General features: G+C 36.0%; 1 protein-coding gene across 1 annotated transcript in view; it reads right to left on the bottom strand.

Annotated features, from left to right (window-relative positions):
• The window catches only part of igsf21a (immunoglobin superfamily, member 21a), a 164,812-nt gene that overhangs the window by 4,241 nt on the left and 137,683 nt on the right, over positions 1–22,888 (bottom strand). The window contains exons 7-10 of the mRNA XM_055050398.1: positions 16,717–17,197; positions 8,614–8,699; positions 5,743–5,935; positions 2,253–2,291 (exon numbers count right to left, since the gene is read on the bottom strand). Coding sequence (XP_054906373.1) covers positions 2,253–2,291; positions 5,743–5,935; positions 8,614–8,699; positions 16,717–17,197 — 799 coding nt within the window. The remainder of the gene's footprint in view (positions 1–2,252; positions 2,292–5,742; positions 5,936–8,613; positions 8,700–16,716; positions 17,198–22,888) is intronic.

The raw sequence follows: 22,888 nt of genomic DNA, 5'->3' as shown, positions 1-22,888 counted from the left end.
CACCTGTTCCTGTGGTTTCCATGGCATTTGCATTCTCAAATTTGCATGTCACAGATATGGCTTGCAGAGAACAAACACAATGAAAATTAACTTGGAGCAACAGAGTTGGTGTGGGAAGCTCAAGAAAATAAACAAGGTGATGTTTCTGAAATTAAAGAACGAGGTCGAGTACAAAGCCCTTATTTTAATAAACTGTTTCTTGACTATTGCAGATCAGCCTAGACAATCCTGAATGCTTTTTCTGCTGCAGACTGAGACAAAGTTGGGCATTACATGCATGCACTGTAGCTTATACTGAAATAATTATGGCATAAAATTAATTTTTCAGTCCATTAGCAGCTTATTATATAAAAACAGAAGAAATAAAACAAAACCAAAATTGCTAAATATTTTATTAATATTTTGTTGCTTGTAAATTGACAGAAGTTATGAATTCTGCTTAACACATTCTAAGAAAAAAAAAAACCCAAAAAATTAACATTAATTAGCTACTATATTTTCATGTGGATTCATAAAATGCATGTCCATGACCTTCTTTGTATTACTAGGCTTCTCATAATTGTAATGAAGAATTGATTCATGAACAGAAGATAAGGTGCTTGTATGCTGCTGGATATTAAGTCATGAAACCAAAGTTCAACAATTCTATTATAAAACAAAAATCACATCCTTGTTTTATATTTGCTCATGATTTTACAAACTTTTATAATAGCTGTTTAATTAGGTTGAAAATTATAAATATGCTTGCTAAAATGCTTGCAGTATATTCAAAAATTTTTTTTTGTCCTAGACCGACATGAGATATAACAGAAGTCTGTAATTACATGCAAATGAAAACTTTCCATATTTTACCATATTTCCATAAATCCAAGGTTAGAGTAGTGTAAATCAATCTAATAGTATTTTTAAAAAACAATATCACATTGATACAGTTGGTTCACTTAAATTTGCCAAATTGTCTTGTTACTGACACTACAGGCAAATTGCTGTTCCCCTCTAAAAGGAATTAAAATTTAGATATTCATACAGGCTGCAGTGGCTTGCTTACTAGTCTGATAAAATTTGACAAGACTGTCTTTTTGGGCAAGATTAGCTCCTTGCAGTGAAACTGAGTGTGACCTGCTAGCCACAGAGTCGACTTGTAAAATGGATCCATTGTGATTCATTTCAACGTTTCACATTTGACATGATGAAAAAAACAATCAAAACTCATTTCAGTCTCTATTTAGCTTTGCAACACTTTTTGAAAATTTGCATGTCTACCTGGATATCCTACTTTCATAGTAGCTGAGGGAGCCCAGAGTCTATAGCTGCCTAACAAGTGTCGACTGCACAGTTATTTCACAAATAAATGAATGTAGATTACATGCTTTCTGACTGAAGACAAAAAGCTAGCCTTGAGTGGGTTTTACAGTGTAGCTGAGATGTGGGTGGAAATGAGCTTTACTAATCTAGATGAGCCATTAAAGAGTCTTTTGTTAAAGTTCACTCAGTTTTTCTTACTACTGTATCACAGTTCTGATTGCTATCTCTATAGGGTCGCACTCTAATTTCCGTCTTGGTGAGTTGTGAACCACTTCATGCTTCAGAGGCCCATCTGTTAAGGCTCAAAACTCTGGTTACTTGGCCAAAAACTGAATGTTTTTCCACACTAAAGCATGATCTACACTCCTCTTAAGGTCTGAGTGAGTGAAAATCTGCATCAAATCAGAGACTGGGCTAAGAGGAGAAGCAGAAAAAAACACTGATGCAGGGGAATAAAGAATAAGAGAAAAAAAGTGAGATGTCGGCAATAGGGAATGCATCAAAAATGGTTAAAGCAGCAAAATATATCGTATAATGAAACTGGGAGAACAAAAGTGAGCACATTTAGAGTGGAAAAGGAAAGACAGAAAGATTGCAGTGTGAGGCGGAGAGGGAAAGACAGCAAAATTAGAGGGATGGAGAGGCTGTTGTCACATCGCTGTGGCTTCTCCTCAGAATCCTTCACTTTACATATGATAATCTTAGAAGCCAGAAACGAGCCCCCCGCTGCACAAATGAAACACAGATAATCTTGCACTTTTTCAACAGTGATGTGTATGGCTAGCCACTGAAGTGGTATTTTAGCCACTTGTGAATACCATCATAGCTTAATTCTATCTGGACTGCTCACAAAGACTTTACACATGGCAAATCATTCCATACTTATGCTATGCTGTACCCCATACATTAACACCACATACTCAAGTTTGTTGAGCTGAAATACTTACTGTTCGGATTCTGCGTGTTTTTCATCATGCTCGGATTTTCTGTTGAAAACAAAAATGAGACAGTGAAATGCTGTAGTTGCTATAGAGATGATGAGTACTTTAGTGAAAAGAAGAATAAAATTATTAAAAAAAATATGGAACTAAGAAAGAAAGAAGGAAAAAAAAACATTCTCTGGTAAAGCTTGCATTTCTCTAATGGAGCTGAATTCCAAAGTTATCGAAGTGCACACTAAATGGCACATCCCTGATAAGAAAGGCCAAAGCTAGTTAATGGACCTGGGAACACAAAGCACTGCAACAGAACAACCAAAACACTTTTTAAGAAGCAGTAAGAGCAGAGAACAGCAGCTACGGGCCAGCAGGTATGGGTAAGAGATTTGGAGCCTCTACATTTAATAGACCGCATCAACGTCTAACCTGCACAAAACACTCTGACAATGTATTCTCAATGTTCTCACAGGGATAAAGTAATTGCAAGGGAGGCAGCAGGAGGGTTTGCAGAGTGTTAGTAACCACTCTTTAATTCCCTTCTGTGAGTTATTTTTGGATGTTTAACTTTGCACATAAGTAGATGGAAGGTGCATGTAAAGCACAACGTGAAACTACTCTGGTCTCACTGGAGCCACACAAACACAAAATTAATGTGTCCACTCTCAGTGTGCACCCGTGTGCTTACCACACCCAGCAAATTTGCTTAAGTATACATATCTGTGAGGGCTTCTTCATCTAAGTACAGTTTATATCTTTTGTTTGCTGTTGCCAGACTATATTTGTCTGACTCATCTTACTGTTATGCAAGATCATATTACCACTCTGAGCGGTGAAAGATTTAATATGTTAATTCAGCTTGCAGGTAGGGAGCCAATAATCAAGCTGTCAATGTATACATTTTTTATTTTTGATTGCATATTTTGAAGACCTGGCGAAGAAAACAAATGACCAAAACATCTCTTCAACCCTATGGGGAAGAGGAATGTCTCATTGTAAGACCTCAGGGATTGTGCCAAGGTCACTTAATCACCATTTACTTCCCCTAAGCGTGAGTGGAAGCAATCTACAAGGAGAAGACAGACAGATGGGCCATACTATGCATCATGGTGTTAAATAGACTTTAGTGCTCTTCCTAGCAAAATGCCTCCAGCTCTTTACCTTTTAAAGTGTGTGCTTGTTAGACTTTCTCAGTAATTTCCAAATTTGCAAGATACTTCAAATTTTGTTCAAATAAGTGTTTTACAAAGATACTCCAAAAGAATGAAAATGAATACACTCTGTTATCCAATAAGTATTGAAACACTGAAAAGTTAATTTATTTCAGTAATTTAATTAAAAAAGCGAAACTTATATATCAGGTAGATTTGACATAGAACAATAATGTATCACATGTTTTAATGATTATGAGTAAGACTGAATGAAAGCCCTGAAAAAAAAATGTAATATTAAATAAAACCTATTTTAATTGTGAAATGATGACTTGTTAAGAAGTATCTCTATCTACTGTGGGACTACATCTGAATTAGTTATTACTTCATTGCAGAGTCTCATAGCTGTGTCACAGATCAGTCTGTGACTCCGCTGAGGTGTTTTTAGGGAGCCCACACTGAATGTTCAGCAGCTTGGGATCTGTCCCTCCCAACCTCTTGAGATGATTTCCAAATGAAATGCAATATTTACTTTCAACTGAAAATATTACTTTTGACCAAAGAGCAACGTTTCACTCTTTTCTCCTCTTCCTTTTTTTGTCCATGTCAGCCACTTCCAAAATTGTTTAGGAGTGACTTAAGATTTACGACAGTGGTGGCCCTTGTTCTGAAAATGTAGTAGCTGCTGAAGCACAGACTCAGTAGTTCCTACCTTGTCAATCTGACCCAACCTCTTGATCATGCCTTGCTTTGTAATCCTCTCCAGGCTGTTGCTACCCATTGCTCATGCACCATTTACTGCTTGGACACAGCAGGTTGTGCCTGTTTCTTTAGCAATAACGTTTTTGTGATGTTCTCTCTACATGGAGGATTTCAATGACTTTAAGTGGGACAACTATCACCAGTCAACATTATTTCTCATAATTGTGTGTGATAACATGGTAATGACAGCTATTTTATAATAAATCTGTTTTTATCTGTCTTATGAGATACTGCCCATAAAACTAAAGATATTTTTTGTCTTCTTTTGCAATATGTAAGCCACCATCATAAAAATTCTCAAATATTAGCATCTGACATTTGTAATTCTGAATCCATACATTTAATGAGATACATTTTTATTACATATTTTCATTGAGTATAACAAAACAAACTGTAAAATAAATATTTACCTAGTTGATATGTAAACCTTGATAGCTTTATTCATTTGAGCTTTCAAAGCCCTCTGTCATGCGACAGCTTGGGATGGCTCTATTCAAAGTGACAGTGTTGTAACTGAACTGCAGTTGCATCAGAAATGCAAGAGCAGCTGATACCGTGGGAGTGTTGAAGGGTATACAGTAATAGCACAAGGAGAAAATGCTAAGCTTTATTATTAAACTGATGATGGACTTTAAAATGTTTTGTCTATGAAGCCAATGTGAAGATGGAAGGTCCTTCACATTCAAAATAGCTAAAGAAAAAGATATTTTAAAAATTGCTGGCTAATGCAAACTGTCCTCTCCCTTTACACTTACAGCTCTGATTTTTATATCACAGTGCAGCAATTTAAATCAACCACAATCAAGGTGATTGTGACTAATTGTGTGACTTTTAAGGAGAAGTGTGTCATGTTTCAACATAACACCAATGTGTCAGAGTAACACTGGTGTGACATCAACTAATAGCAGAACATATCTGATTGAAATTCTGTGTGGGAAAGGGCACAAAATAGCAAAGCCTGCTCTCCAAGAGTATCCAGAGCAAACATTACCCAAGAAGAAAGAACTCCCATGTTAGCACAGGTATCTCAAATACATCTAAATTAAGATCAATACACAAACTTAGCCTTGGCGTTGAAGAAAGGGTTTTTGTACCACTATTAGTAACAAATGTTCTTTGAATTTGGTCACAAGCAGGTTGTTTTTTAAGATTGGAGAAAGTAAAGATCTAGGTATGTCATTAGTGACAGAAAATACTTTGGAGAATAGCTATTTTAACTAAGTGTTCTCTAGAACATGTCTGTATGTTTGATCCAATTTAAAAGACAATCTCTTATTAATCACACACTTAGTCGCATCAATGATTTATATTTTAATGTGGTCACATGGGTCTCTAATTAAGTATTTATCAAAACTACTGTACATGATGCAAAAATGAAATAGGAAAATTATAAACTTATGTTTAATTTAACTGTGTAATTGTACATCATTCCACATCATTCTTGTGGATGCAAAGCAAATAAATGTTTATACTTTATTATATTAAATAGCTAAAAAAAATGGAATGGAATTACAATTATAATTTAAGCGCTAGTGTAGCAAATCCTTCAAACTACGGCTGAATTATGTTGCAGACATAAATTTACTTGCCAAAAACTATGAGACGAGTGTGTGTGTCTGTAGAACCCAAAGGATTCTGGGCTGTGCAGCGATACATAGAGCCGTTGAGCTCTGCCGGCACTCTCTCCAGAATCAGCTCTCTCCCCTCGCGCTCGGCACTGCCATCCAGTAGGCGACCTCCCACCCGTGTCCAGGTGAAGAGTGGCTCAGGAAATACTTCATTCTATCAACACCCATTGGGGAATCGAGACAGAAAAGAGAGGAAAAGAGAAGAAAGAAGACAAGGAAAGTTTAAGGCAGCTCAGACAGAGACTGTAGGTCTCATCCAAGGGATTAAAGGCAAAGCGCACATGAATTATACAGGTTCCAATTTTCCCCTAATGCCATGACAAGTTAACAACACGTATTAATAACCAACACTTAACTTTACAACAGTTTTTTGTAGATCCTCTTTGTGCTGCAGTTGACCATTTGACAAATTTAGCCGGAGCATTTTTTTTTTTACTTGAGCCTTACTGCAGAGATACTTAAACCCACAATCAGTGTATTTACCTTTCTGTCACAATACAACCGCACAGCATATATTTACATAAAGTATGTGTAGATTCTGTGTTGGTGTGCTCATCATTAGCATGCAACAAAAGTTCAAACTGTAACAAAGTGAAATACGTATATGTTATATATCACATATCAAATCTGCACATGTCTACAAAGAAACTTAATTCATCCATATTAGCAGGTCGCAATCTACTTTGCAATGCTGTGACTTCCTGTTTGAATTTTGAGTTAATGTTAACGTTGTCACAACCTGCTGGCCTGTTCCAGGGATTACAGAATTTCAGATATGAAGTTAATCATTTAATTTATTTTCAAAAAATGAAGAAAAATAGCTTACAAGGTACATCACCAAGAAGCTGGTAAGGAAGACTTTTGTCTTATCTGAAAGGCAGAAGCCAAACTTATCAGTCTTGGCACGTAGCTCTATCTACTTGTGAAATTCTAAAACCCACATCCAGTGAAGGATAAGGGAAATTTTCTTCTTGATCAGTCTGCATCCGTTAATGCCAGGCTGCTGAAGGTCCTGACTGGCTTCGTTTCATGGCCGAGCCTGTTTGTTATAACCAATCTTAACTCTGCTCAAAGAGATGCTTTAAAAGAATCCCAAGGTCACTGAGCAAACACAAACACATGTATAAACATGTGCAGCCAATAGCTCAGTGCTCTAAACCAACAACAATATAGAATATTAATTTGTTCTCATAAAAAAAGGAATATAAATCAAACATGATATCTGACTTGTGATTACTGAGCAGTGTCTGGGAAGTCACAAAGGAGATTTGTGCTGTGGGTCATCGGTGTGTTCTATTTAAGGATTAGTCCTATTTTCTTCACCTGACTGGGTTTGGGTGACTGATTTTGGTGTGACATTGCTGTCAAACAGACCATCACTATCCCCAGGCAAGACTCACCAGGGGCATAGCTCTATTTAGCAGGCTATGATAGAGGGACAAAGTCAATTTAGGATTATGCAGCAGTAACAAACATATCATGGAGACTTGCCTTGGTGTTTAGTTTGTGATTCTTAAACACATTAAACAGGTAGTAGTAACTCATATAAGGTGGTATTCCTCTTTAGATTAGGTTTATTACATAAGGTAGAGGGCAAATCACAAAACACAGTCAATCAAATAATTTAATGACATATAATGACAAAAACAAAATGAGGTTCACAATTTCATCATCACCATCTTCTTTTTTTATTCACGCATAATGAGGATTAGAGCTGGGTATTGTTAAGATCATCACAACTCAATTAAATGTTGGTAATTTGGGTAAAAGTTCAATTTGATGTTAATTTGATTTAATCCTGATTCAAATACTTAAATTTTGAATTAATAACACACACCATGTATTTTATTGGCGTCCCTCTTATTTTTTTTTCTCCTGCTCATAAGAACAGCGATGGTGGTACACATTACAATAACAGTATGTACATTAACATTATAGAGCAGCAACACATCTGAAAATAAAACAGTACATAAAGTACAATGGCAGTGTATGTGAATATATTCTTCGTGAAAAGTGATATAATTGAAATAATTCTTTCAATCATTATTTTAAGCGTATTTGAACAATATTGCCATTCTGACCCAAACTCCTCACCAACTGGTCGAGGCAATGCCAACCAAACCAATAATAAACTCCAAAAGATGATAAAAACTTCACATCAGTTTTTTATTTGCAACACCAAGCCTCATTGGTGTAGCGAGCTGCACCAATGAGGCTGTCGCAAGGACATGCAGCATCACCATTCTCTGCGCTGCACTGACCGGTGTGCAACGGGTCGCAAAAAATGGCACTCAGTTTTCAACTAGCTCCTCAAATTTGCAACTATTCAGTGCTCTTCTTTTGGCATTTGCTTGGCTGGATAAGGGTGTTGCCCCATAGCACATGTTCCAAAGAGAATGAATAGGGAGGGAGCGACGTCCCCTCTAGTGTATCAAGCCTATTAGACTATTAAAACAGAAGAGAATAATTGAAACCCTTTATTTCATTCAACTCCTTCAGACTGCTTGTCATTTATTACACGTCTCACTGTCGGAGGGGCTCAGAAAGATTTAAGGCCCTTCTGTTTGGCTTCAGAGATGATGCAAACAGTTTGATATAAATACAATGTTTGTCTTCATAATCAAAAATACTGAAAGGATAAAATTAAAATTTGAAACCCAATTTTGTAAAAGTGAATATTTTATGAGCATACATAAACATCAGAATGAAAAACCATTCTATGCTCAGCTTTTTGACTCCCAAATCTGAAATCTAAATAGACTTTTCTGTGAATGTGCAAAATAATTGCCTAGAGTAAATCCGTCCATTTCTGTAAAACCCCAGGAAACATACCTGGAATCCTTGTACAGAGATGCGCACTGTATCCCCAACCTTTGCCCTAGTGGGGGTCATGAAGAGTTTAGGACCCTTTGGAGAAGCTGAAAGGAAAAAGGACACACACAAGACAGAGGTTATTGTACTGAGCATGGAGAACAAATCCTGCTGGACACCTGTTTTGACGTCGAGGGAGAGCGACAAATACAATTTCCTGTCAATTAAGGTCACAGAGCGAGAGGCCAGGGACCTGCAGGTTCTTTCATCCAAAAGACTATGCTGGATTTATTCCCTTTTGGAGAGAAAGGGAACTAAATTGGGTAGATAGTCATTACTGGAAAAGAATGAGAGTGCAACGGGTGGAGTATGGAGGCAGCGAGATAAGAGGCACTCAGAGAGTTAATTCCCTTGTCTTCGTGTGGACAGTGGACCGCGCAAGGCTTTCATTGCCACCTCCTAAAACAATAGGGTGCAGCAGAAAAAGGAACAAACAAATTCTAGTACTATAATAATAATTATGTGGGGATTTATTGCTTATGCAAAAGGCTGTTGGCTGTATAATTTCCATTACTATAAAAAATAGAATTTGACTTTACAGCCTCTAAATTGTATTCTATATGGCATCGAGCTATAAATACATACTGTATGATTTATAATGATTAAGTAACCCACTAAAGATACCTACATCACATGCACTCTGCTTCCAGTACGTTAAATCAGTGAACCAAGGGACACATGCAACAAGAACCAAACTAAGGACATCCAATCAGTAACACCCGGAGGCCTACATGTGGAGTCTGCAGTCAAACTGTCAAAATACAAAAAAACTAAATGTTATTAGTTTTTTCATATCTATTGAAATAAATACATATGAGTAAAAAAACTACAACACATTTACATGTTTGATTTATGTACAAAAATTAGCAAAAAAAGAGAGAAAACAATATGGCAATTCAATCACAGACATCATGTGCTTACTGTGACTTAGCTTATTATTCCATCTCTTGCCAAAGATGAATGGGATTTTTTCACAAGCTAAAATTGCCATGGCGGTGGGAAGCACTATCTTTCCTCCTCCTACACACTAACAGAAAGGTATTTTTAAATACTGGTGTCATGCAGTCACAGAGCTTGCAAGGCATATGGCCGGTAGATGATGGCCAATTTCTGGGATTTGCTCCAGCAGTGACAGTTGGTATTCTACGTCACTGCCTTTGATTACGGCAGCTTGAGTAAGATGGACAGAATCTCTCTTGGGTGAGGACACCACAAGGGAAATGAGCCACAGTCCACCACCTCCTAAGGCTCAAATTCTTCCCCTTACAAACGAGAACTGTTTTCACTTCAGGAGAGGTCGAAGAACAAACATGCCTCCCGGAAAAACAACTGTGCACCCTGTATCAGGTGTGCTGTGGCGCCGAGGCAGAACATCAACAGGTCCGCCCAGCTGTACAACAGACTTAGGGAAACCTGTCATGTTAGCTGGGTGACTGGATCTGTTGAGAAAGAGGAGTCAAGGAGGTAGGCAAAGAAATTTAAAAGGCCACGCCAACTGTTGGATAACTCATTACATCAAGCTCTACGTTATTTCAGTGGCAGACTCAACAAATGTACCATTCTTAAAATCCCAGTGCAGGAATATAAAGTATACTGGTGAACATAAAGATATGATAACTGGTATGACAACCTAAATTTAAATCTTCAAAGTGAACTCAGCAAACATTTAAATTCAGCAGATAAGTGCACTATCTTTCATGCACAAACACACACACATGCACACGCACGCAGACAAAGACTGAACATCTGCTGTTTGACTTTCTGGCAAAGCTTAGACTGAGGTGTGAAGGTGGCTGATCTCCTTTTGCCACTGCTCACTGTAGGAAAACTCGATTCATTCGCATCTCTGTTGATAATGAATAATAAACACCCTCACGCTCTTCAATCCAAAACATATATATATATATATATTTTTTATTAGTATTATATTATCAAGCTTCAATGTTCACAAATTTTTTACAGATAGCCAAAACACACCACCTGCTCTAGTAACATTTGCATGCAGGGCACAGAGTGGTTCATGAATATGCATGAAACATGACATAACATTGGTCAAGTGTCAGGCTGTCACTCAGTCTCCTAAGGCGATATTAAATCTCTGAAAGAGTTATTACTTATGAGCTCTGCGAAGATCTCACATTCATTTCCTGACCGCACTTACACACACCTGAGGGAAACAACAGGGTGTGTGTTTCAGTCAATTATCTTTTTAGAGCACTGAGATACAAATTAATGGAATATGGTAGCAAAACTAATCCTAATACGACTCATTCCACATACAGTTATAATGATTCTTACCAAATATTGAAATTACTCAAAAATTATCCAGTTTGTCTTTAATCAAGATCATCTTCACAATGAACATGATTAACAATATTCCTGCCTCTGAAAAAGGAAAGAAAACAACTTAGTTTCAAGATGGAACAAGTCCAAAGCAGGTTGGCTAACAATTTGAATTTTAAGTGAGCTCTAATTAGAATCAACAAATGCACCTTTTTGTGTTTTCTCCTCTTTAGATGTTAGGATTAAAAAGGAATGCCAAGTGATTCTGCTTCCAGCTCTTCGAAAGATCAAAGGTAGTAACACATTAATTATTACAGTTGGAAAAGAAGCTTTTCAAAATATTAGCACCTTTGACATTGGGCAATAATTTCACAAAACTCATTCATTGTGCCATCCGTTTCTGTCAGTATCTTATGAAAAAGGCAGAAAGCAGTTATAATCTACACTGCCATATTTCTTATTGAGTTGACAGCTGATTTCATTGTACCTTCAAATAATGCAGTTATCTCTCTCTTGCATGGGCAACAGAACACTGCTATTACTTTGATATATGCAGACAGTACATAGAAAGTTTTAGGACAATTTTTATGGAATGTGATATTTCAAATTAACGACTGCAATCTATTTATGAAATAGTTTCAACACTTTTCATTGTATTTCTGATGTTCTCAAAACAAGATGAGGGCAAAAAAATGTTAGCAACCAGCATGTTTATGCTAATAAGACACTGTTTCTACAATGACAAAAAAGTCTCCCCATTTTATTTTTGTTTACCTATTTAATGGAAATTTGTTTATATTTTAAACAAATTTTAGTAATAAAAGAATAGGCTTCTGCTTTAGGGAAAGGACAAAAAAAAGTTCCACCTAATCTGGTTCTCGTTATTATTTGATTTTAAGACAGCTCTTTTTCTGACATCAACTTTTTTGATTGCCACACTTAGATTTGTTTTCTTGTAATAGGCAACATTAATGTTTTTATGGGTGTCTGTGTCTTTATCCAAACTGCTCACTCAGCAACTGGTTGAGACAGATGGCATCCTCCCTTGTTGTCAGGGTAAAACAAAGAAAATTAGGAATAAATTGTTTTTATTAGTATTATATAAATATTAATTAATACCTGCAGTCACAGTTGTTGGCACTATTGCTGTTAATATAGCACAACCCTCTTTGCCAACAGGCTAGCACTTGGAATGGAAAGCAGTATCATTGAGGATTTATAAACTGCAAGGTAAATTACATTTAATTAGATCATATTAAAGTCACTTTTTAGAATACAGTTTTCACTAAACGGGATTATGATTTTTGTGACTCATCAATAAAAATGTTTCAGAAAAAATACAAGTCTTAAAATTAGTAGGGCTCCATGTGAAGTTTGTTATTTATGTATGGTTTTGTAAGAATGTTTTGGAAAAAATGTTTTCAAAACATGTATGACAAATGACTACAGCACTATTCCAACTAAGTATGTATTTTACCAATACACTTTAACAGTGATACAAAATTATAACCTCAAGGTGATGTTAAGAAAATACTCACACAATTTAAAGGCACAGCAGAAAACAACTTAGTAATTGAGACCTGGTAAACTGTATCTTATTTCTCATGTACAAAAGCAAGTTTCTGGCATAAAATCTAAAAACTTATCTTTGAAAAGAAATGAATACACAAAAATAGTCATGGTGGGTAATGACTGAAATTGGAACTTGACAATGTCTTGTAATCACAAGTAGATTTTGGCAATTCTTTGACTGTGACAAATAGCTACTTTTAGAACAGGATTGCCAATCGATTGCTCGGCTTTGTTTAGACTTTCCACTTCCTTTCTCGTCCTCTGTTCCCAACATGACTCTACTTTCAAGAGATTGAAGTAATTTTTGTACTTGCTTTGTGACTGTCCAACTGACTTTTAGGACAAAACATTGCCCAACCCTGTTTTGCTCCCCAAAAGTAATGTCTCTGCCCTGATACAAGGACATCCTTCTCAGCTTCCAATTAGTCAGTGTCACTAAAAAGCAGGAGCAGCATCAGTGAGCTGCACATGTGCAGGGTCGTATTTGTCTGGGAATAGAATTAGTTTACACTCAAATGTCAGATCAAGAAAAGAGGCTTCAGGCAAGAATAAGTAACCTACAGAGAAAACATGGTTGTGCATTGTATGTTTGTGTGACTTTTCCATAGTAGGGTTTCAGAATTTGCGATAGTCAACAGTGGATTTTTGTTACACTTTGTCATCAAATGAAAATCCATCTCTGCACGGATAAAGTTGTTGCTTTGGAGCTTTCTGCCTAATGAATTATTTTTAGAATCATGGTCTGTATAGAAAAGTAACTTTCCAGCAGTAACAGCAAGTATCACCAAACAGTTTTGGATTGTCTCAAGGAAAATAAGAAATGTTAAAATGTGCTGAGAAGCCCTGCACAACAAGTTTTACAAATCTGTGTTTAGTCTGCATGTAGGAGTTTCTGTAAGATCAAGAACTATATGCTCATAAAACTAATCATATAAAAAGACATCAACACTCTCAAAATGCTTCCAAAGTCATCATTAGTTAAGACTGCTAACGCCTAAGCCATAATTTTTAATTTCTCATCTCATTTGATAACAGAAATATTATTGAAAGAGATTATTTATAGTGTCAGGTAGATAGTGATGAATTGGAGCTCCTTTCAGTTTATTACTGTTGTAATTCATCATGGCATAGAAAGTTTTCTCAGAGATTTTGATTCATGTTGACCTGACAATTTTGAATCAGTTTGAATCTCCCATTCTATCATATCCCAAATATGCGCTGATGGATGAAAATCTGCAAACTGATAAAGCCACTTAAGTACAGTGAACTCAAAGCCAATGAATTTAAGATATGGTTCAATATCCCACTGAAGTCGCCTTAGGATGGTACAGTGTTGTCACAGAATGATGGACATAGTGAGTTACAATACTCAGGCTGGTTGTGCTCAATTACACAATGCTTAGTAATTACAAAGTGTCTCAAGCTGATTCAAACAAGGATGAATGCTGCAGTTGAGACTCATTGAACCAGACAACATATTTCAATATGATATTGTCCATTTTAGGTAAGACTGTACGAATTGAAGCTTAACTTTTCTGCTGACAGGTGTGGCATCTGCTGTGACCTTGTGTTTTGGTAGCTCATTTTCCTCCTCACTTATTGGGCATTCAGAGTTGGTATTGTGCATAATCAGTTGCGAAGAGTTGTTATTTGAGCTAGTGTTGCCTTTGTATTATCTCAAATCTTCACCTTTGCCTGTGACCTCTGACACTGACATGACAATTTTGTCCACACAAACCACACAAACTAAATTGGATCCGTGTGACTGTCTGATTCACTGTTTGGGGTTAGTGTCTGTTAGAAATCAAGTTCCAGCTCCAGATGCAGCTTATATGAGTATAGCTTGTACTCATATAAGCTGTACTTATATGCTAACAGATGCAAATAGCTTACAGCCAAAAACATAAATATGTGACACTGCCTACGGTATTAGACATTTTTCACAATGACTTGCTATATTTAACTACATCACATACAAAATATGAACAACTGGACACATTTGATCTACATTGTTAATATGTATATGCTGAAAAAAATAATTAAATAAAGCTTTTATCTAAGTATTAAATACATTTTGTTGAAAACAATACTAATTCACAAAAAAACACAGTGAATAAGTGGATATTCAAAACACAACCAGAGATGATTATAGTCAGTTCAGGTTTACCGAGTAATCATATTCTTATATCTCTGGAAATTGACAGCATTTGAATTTGAGAGAAAACTGAAGCATACGACGGAAACACACAAAGGTGCAGAGAGAATGAAAGAACCTGCATAAGGTTATTCCAGCAAAGATGTTCCAGTTTTTAACTATGGCTGGAGCTGGAGCCAGTTAAAAACTGGCTGAATTTATTTTCAGCATGAAAGAGCCACATCAGTGCCCAATTTTTCTGTCATTATTATAAAGGTCTCTTAATTTATCCTTTAATCCTTCCTGAGTTTTTTGTTTATTTGTGAAGTAGTGTAGTAGAGACAATTTAGCCACATAGATAAGTTTTTTATCCCAATTGCCCTGCAAATAATGCCATGAGTTCAATGCCTTTGTTTATTGCCGCTCTTTTAGTGAAAACTTTTACAATCCTTATTTGTTGAACTGAAATGAACCAGCAGCAGGAATTGCATAGATTTTAGAGTAAAATTTATCAATACCATTTGTTGATATTGAAAGACCAAAAACAAATACAGATAGAAGTCAGTGAATTGTCAGCATATCTGTATGCCACATTGACCTGTCTAAACTCCTTGACATGTGATTTCAAAATCAACCATATGAAGATAAGTAATATTCAGTTATATTATTCTCTGATAACGATCAAACAATTTATCATTTTTGTTTGGCTGTTTTTCCCCTAGTTCCTGACAAAAGTGGTACTTTCCTTTGGATGAGCAGCAAACTGGTGCTGGGATAAATCTATTTTTCGGGGCTGATGGAAACATAAAGAGCTGTTGCTGGGTAAGCTTTAGTGGCTGTTAGCCACTGGTACTGATTTGATGGAAAAGGCCCCACACTGTCTGTGAGTAGCAAGGGTGAATACTTTCTGTATGTCAGAAAAATGAATACATGAAGAATACATACTGTATATTTTATACTCATAATATTGGTGGCCACAAATGTATGTCATGTGAGATTTTTACCTAATTAGGTTAAGAACTTCACAAAAAATAACGAGTTTCCATAGATTTATGCATGGTTTCTCAGTGGCATAAAGAGAAGCAACTTTTAATTAGATGGAAGCTGGTGAGAGGAGATAAAATACATTGAGAAACAACACAGCCATATTCATAGAGCAACCAGGGTCTCCTCATTCAGACTTTTCCTTACTTCAACCGTTCCTTGCATCGTGTGAAAGATATTGTCTCTGTATATAGTGTGAGAACTATATTCTTCATTTGCAGAAGGACTATGCCAAAGTATAGCCTTTGAAGTCTTAATTGGGTATGCTGGAAGCAATCTTTGTGTTTAGATAAAATAAGATGGGTGTATGCATCTCTCATGGATCACTACATAGTCTGTATACCTAACACACATCCCCCCAAGCACACAGACAGACTGACAGAGAGAGAGAGAAATAGAGAGAGAGAAACAAAATAGAGACCCGTAAAGTTTACTTGAACTTCTCTTATAGTATAATTCCTGTCTTGTTAAAGTATGAGTCACAATTTATTTGTTTGGAGTAGATTGCAATTTTAGTTCCCACTTTTTTGGATCCCTTAACTAAAACTATGAAATTTAGTGGCATGTCAACAGACTGAGGAACTTACAGGAGTTTGATGAAGTGCAGCATCTCTGAAACTCTCTTTCCAATGATATAACATTGGTCAGAGTGTCTAAATTCTCATTCAACTTCTCTAATTCAGGCTGACTTTTTCAATAACGGTGCTAGGTTAACTCAATCTAGCAACAGACAGCTCGATGAATTGCCCTGTCACTCACTTGGAGTTGTGCACTTGCCGCTAAACTCGGAATCTGCTCAGCTGGAACACAATTAAGCAGCATCAAATGAAAATCAGTGTTATTCTGTGAGCATTTGCAAGGAGACACAAGGAGGTCCAGTCGGCTTCCAACTGTGACACGAAGACAGCACAACATTAAGGTCGGAAAAATGAGAAAGGGGTTTCAGTGTTTGAAAAAGAATAGAGGACAGACAAGAAAAGCATGATAGAAAATTAAAACCAGCATGCAAAACAGATCAACATTTAACTCACCCAGAGTGACCTCTGTCTGCATGGGCATGGATAATGCTGGGTGCTTAACTTCACAGCTGAATAGGGCATCGTTATCCAGCTGAGGGTTGAGGGTCCAGGTAAGTCGAGCCTGTACCACAACAGAGCCGTCGCTCTGAGGGATCTGAGTGTGACTAAAGTAGTACAGAGGGTCCGTGCTGTGTACCCAGCGGGGGAACTCTCGGCTCACCACTGTCTCTGGAATGACCTCTGTTGCAGGGCTGGGTTCATAGGCCTGCTGGCCCTGAGTATGAATGCGCTGAGGGCTCTCTGTGTACAGACGGGCCGACCGGCTTTCCGGATCGAGAAGGGAGAGGGAACGGTGCAGTTTGGTCTCATCAAGGTCCCTGCTGATGAGTGGCCTGGCTCCTCTCCATCCTGCTGAGCCGGCTGCTCGCTCGCTGGTGGAGGGTTCAGTGTAGGAAATTACCTCTATCAGCTCACCATCACGCTTAAAGTACACCTGATGAGAGTATTGGAAAAATGGGATATTGATGGTATGACAAGAAAAAAGAAACAAAACAAGATATATTTTAAATCGGATTATGCATAAATGAAACAATGCACTTGATAATACTACATAGTTCACCCACTTCTGAAAACATATTTTTTTAAAAATTGCTTGTAATTCTACAAACTTTTCTCCAAAGCCAAAATATGTTTAGCTTTTCCTTTTATATACTTAGATGTTCAAAGCATCCTGATTATTTTCAGACCCAATAGTGGAGTGCTGATGCATCCTATTTTATTTTAACATCTGTAGCATGTTTGCATAACTTGTCAGTAGTCTGTTTTTGCCTAATTGAATCCACTGGACATAATTAAAAGAGCACACACCTGCTTATGAAAAGCTCTCACAGTTAGCAGCGTATGTCTGTGTAAACAAAGCCAGGAAGTTCAGATAATTGTCTTGTTCGTCTGCAAGAGGGGACCGTGTCAAGGCCCAGATATAGAGAATCATTTCTGCAGCTAATAACAGTGGTGAATATTTTCCCTTCACAGTTCTACCGAGACACTGGAATTTCACTGTATTAGTTCGATGGAGAACTAACAATCTGGAGGTACAGAAAGACAATCAGAAAACTCAATCAACAAGTTGCTTAAAATTAAAGTTTTGTAATCTTCCTAAATTAGGAGACCTTCAAGAAACAAAAGGGTTCCTCTTAGATGTTTTTAATCACAAATTAGCTTAAGATTTTCAGGGTCTAAGAATTTCCCCAGAAATAAAACATTTACATAAAATAAAAAACAACAACACTACACATCATTAAGTAGCTTTGGGAAACTTGTGAAATTTGTATTAAAAAGTCTAGTCTTTTGGTCATACTACACAAGAAAGACTAAATATCTAAATTCATGACAGTTTTAAAGGCAGAAAAGTATATGATTTTAGAATGATTTACTGGTTGACCAAAAAAATGACAATAATAACAACAACAATAATACATTTAATTTATAATGCCTTTTTTTAACTTTAGACGTCAAAGGGCAAAAACAAAAACAAAACAAGTGATTGTAATGGATAAAAATAAATAAATGAATAAAAGATATTAAAAGCACACTTTCCTTACTATATGTGCTTTTTTTTCTTTCCAGTGGAAAGGAATGGCGTTATATTTCTACTGGTTTGTAAGAAATGTATTTTTAAAAACTCATTCTTCAACACAAAGGGATGTCCTTAATATCAGAGAATTTACAGCCTCAGTCTATGAGTTTAATAAAAATCTCTGACTGCCTAATCTCTTGACAGGGAATTCATATCTCATTCCAGTACATGCCTAGAAGATATTGGCATTGAAACAAGGTTGTATAGTCTTTGCCTGTGGTAACGGTATTTTTGAAACGATGTGCCTTTTTCTGTGTTGTTGAACAAAAGGACCGTTCAATCCGCAGCTCTTTTGGGGGACATGTGGTCATCTAAATTCTAATTTCTGAGGATCAAAGAAACATTACTATAAGATGTGCATTTCACAACCTTGTGTGCAGGTTCTTGGTATGCAGATTGTTCAAACATAGCACTAATGCACCCTTTCAAGCTGTGGTGCCTCAAGCCAACATTTGCAAAAGATACTCTTCCTGGACAGCAATTACTCATCAAATTGTGTGTCCTCTGTGAAAAGACATTAACCTTTGAAGTGACAGTATAATTTGTATTGACATTGGGGTTTTTTTGTACTAGTTTTAAAATGGCCACCTCAGACTTCATTCCTGAATGGAAATACTTACTTTTAAATCAATATGACTAGCACAGCTTCATTTGTTTCAACTTTCATTTTAGCTATTTCAAATAAATGGTTAATAATGTCCTTATCTGTCAGTCCTGATGACGTTCAGTGAATATTTTCAGTAACTGAAAACAACACTGTAAGTTGTATGTGCTTTCAGGGTTGAGTTTATAGCTTACTTTACAAATGAGACCAGCCATCTTGAAACAGGAACACAGTTAAAAACCTAGCCTTGATCTCATTGATTCCACAGCACAGTGTTTGTAATGGTGATAAATGATGATAAAACTCAACTGGCTCTTACAACAAATAAACAGCTCTTCTTAATGACGGCTTTTAAAAGTATTCATATCCCATATTTAGGTTATATTCAGCACAGACACAGATTTCATGAACATTTTTTTTTTAATTAAACAAAATAATGTTGGACAAAAGTATTTATCTCATATTAGATGACAATTTCTCAGCCAGTCTGTTTGTGTGCTTAATAACTTTTGGAATGTAGCTTTGTTAACTGATACAGAGCAATAATATCTTGCAAAACTCTCTTCCTCTCTCTCTCATATAAAAGTGATGAAGCTGTTGCTAAAATATAAATATTTTAGTAAGTTCTGAACATTTTTGGTTGCATAAGTATTTTAAGTTATATAAAAAGAGGGTGCAAATGTGTTACAATTACACATTCAGGCTTAAGTACATGCATAAACTGCAACTGACATTTGGACATAGTAAGTTGCAATGTCAGAATTTTGCAATCTGATGCTGGTTCACTAGTGTCAAATCTACTGCTGACCATATGTAGATAGAATTGCTTTCTGCATTATTGTTTTGTCATCATTATTTGATCTCAATGACATTTTTGGGAAAATCAAGTGGAGGCTTGTAAACAATATATATCAACGACCAAGCCCAGAGGTGGTAGCTTCATGCTGTACATTTGTTTTGCAACTACAGGTTCTGCAGCTTGTCAGAAGAAGAACTAACTCCAGATTTTTTAACTCCCTCAAAAGTAGATGAAACTCAGACATAATTTAATTTGGTAAAAATACAATGATTCCAAATCTGGGTTTAGAATTATATAGCATGTCAGCACTAGCATTTCTATATTGGTCCCTAAAATCACCTATGTTGAATGTTCATGGATTTCTGGCACAGACACATAAAAGCAACACTCAATAAATAAATAAATCTATATCTTAAATATTGCATTTTAGGTAGCAAAAGTTCAACAAAATACAACTTGTTAATTGACAAGCAAAAAGTATAAGGCTAATTTGGAACCTAATTCTGCTAAAGACTCAAGTATTCATGTCCTGTTATCTGCATTTACCTTATGCTCTGAACCATGGCTGGAGATTCAAATGCCGCAAAGGCAGCGTAAACATTAGTCTTATCCACAATGACCCCATTGCATCTGCTAGCAAGTCTGACTCTTCACTGTGTACCAAAGCACCTCATTAATTATCACAGCAGGTGGAAGGGGAACAGTGTGGATTAGACAGATCCATGCACCTGTTTCATAGCTTTTGTTGAACAAAATGGTGTTGGTATGCAAAAACACCTGTTTTGGCTATAGAATTGTATAACAGAGAATTAACTCAGTAAATCTGCATGACTGATTTGTTTCCATATCCATTATCATGCAACTTGATTTATAGGTAAATTATTAAATAAACAGGACCTGATTTAATAGCATGTGAGAGCTCTGTCCTCCGCATATTAAAGTCAAAGATAAGACTATAGCAAATGTATTATTTTCAGGTAAATATTGAGAACCTGCTTAGTCTTTTATAATAATTCTACTGTGACTTTTCCATTTGTCTACGTAAATTAATGCTTCATAAAATGCATGACTGAAATAAACAGCATGTTGCTCCAGGGAAAGTGTGAAATATTATTTCTGTGTCATTATCCTGCTTGTTTCATTTCCTCTTCCATCACTGGCAGATCAAATCTACAATATGGATATGAAAGCCGAAGATATGGATATGAGGTGACATATGTAAAAAAAGACTGATAGAAGGGCTGAGAAATATCAGTCACATTTGTGATGATGCCTAAAGTAAGTACTTGTGCATGTGTTATGATCTGAGATAATCTCTTCACCAACAAGATTTTATGTAGCAAAAGCCCATTAAAATTATATGCAATTTTAGCCCTTGTTGTTATTGGTTGTATTGTTGTTTTGTGTTTGCAACTGATGTGTCACCAGTTCTTAGAGTTAATTATGTAAAATTCAAACCAAATCAATGGAAGATTTTTGAATGTATTTCTAAGAACTACTAAACAGATTCATTCTAGCTTTTCCTTTGAAAAGCTAGAAATAAAAGAATAAAGATTTTCTTACATACAATCTTACCAGAATTTAGCTCTCATAGGATTTATGTTTATTGTCTCTTTGAATGTACAAGCATTTCTAAGAAATTGAAAACTAAATGTATTGGGTTTCTGTTTATGTGGAATGTTATCTTGAAAATGTGATAACATTTATACAAGTGAAGAAAGCCACCCATCATTATTTACCACCATCATTCTTTTTATATTTGTTATTACTCTTAAAATGACATCACCAGCCTTTATTGCAAAGTTAATTTGTTTTTCTTTGCGCTTCTGACTAATGTGCCAAAAGTTGAGTTTCTCTGACAAAGAGAAAAGTGAAAGCATTTCCATTCTTTTATTCTTTTCAAATGAGACAGCAAACACTGATTAATTTTCCACATTTGATTATAAATCTACCAAAGCAACACTTAATCTGTTTTTCACTCTGATACATGTCTACTATAAATTGCTCCTTTCAAAAGTGACATGGTCCCTTTTGTTGGGTGACACTGTGAACAAGAAGCTTTTCACTCAGTTTAGTGCAACTCATTTGCATTCATAGAAAGGTTTTCACAATGTATATGTGTAAAAACACACTACCAATTATTGTGCTTCAAATTGAATTTGTCCATTGAGACGACTTGGAAAAATAAGATATGAATAAATTGCATATTAAAGTGGAGGTCACATTTATTGGCACACTTGCAAAACAAGTGAAATGCTCTGAAATAAATGTATAATTTATTCTAGTAGCATCATTTCATATTAAAAGAAACAGTACCATCAAGCTCCTATGTTGATGTATTTCTCAATCAAGAAAAAATATAAAGATGAAAAAAAAAACATGTTTTCTGTAAAGCCATCATTGAGACCCCTAATTAGACCAAGGCAGCATAGCTCCATGACCATGCTTAACAATAAGCATTAGGTCATTTTTAACATTTTCAACCAGTATTTTGTGAAGGTTTTTTCCCCCAAAAAAACTACATTTTAATCTCATCTGATCAAAGAAAATGGTTGCATTTAGTTTAGCAATTAAGACATCATTACTTTTCCAGTGGTAGAACAGAAAAGTTCTAGTTTCAAACTTCCAAACAGCCGACTGGATTGTAGGCAACATTAATAGTTTCTATGTAAACTTGATGACCTCGTTAAATTCTAAAAAGACATGTTCTACCTTTTTTTCCTGTAAATGTAAGGAAGGTAGAACATGTCTATCAGAATTTGGCCTCAGCATGATTACGTATATGAAAACCAGTGTAAACAAAACGTCACAGATTATGAATCAAAACTACCAAGAATATCCCAAACCCTGAAAAAAGATAAGTATAAATTGAAAATAGCTCAGTTAAAATGTATATATGGTTTTATGCTTTTTTTTTTTCTAACCCAAACCAAGTGTTCAAATATTTCATTGTCAAATTAGGCTAAAATCTTCATTTGTTTTAAAGCTTTATAGGCTTTTACAAGTTGTGCCAGACAATGTGTCTGGTACCGTCAGTCCTTTTCACATGTAGAATAGGGAGTAAAATGAAAAACGAGCTTGTTTGGTGGTACATTTAGCTGACATGAGACCTGGAAAGTGGTGCTCACCACCATGTAAAAGAGGA

Source organism: Poeciliopsis prolifica, unplaced genomic scaffold (genome assembly GCF_027474105.1).
Source record: "Poeciliopsis prolifica strain line A6 unplaced genomic scaffold, Auburn_PproV2 SCAFFOLD030, whole genome shotgun sequence".
NCBI lineage: Eukaryota > Metazoa > Chordata > Actinopteri > Cyprinodontiformes > Poeciliidae > Poeciliopsis > Poeciliopsis prolifica.
Note: the sequence above shows the minus strand (reverse complement) of the source record. Positions and strands in the feature narration are given on the sequence as shown.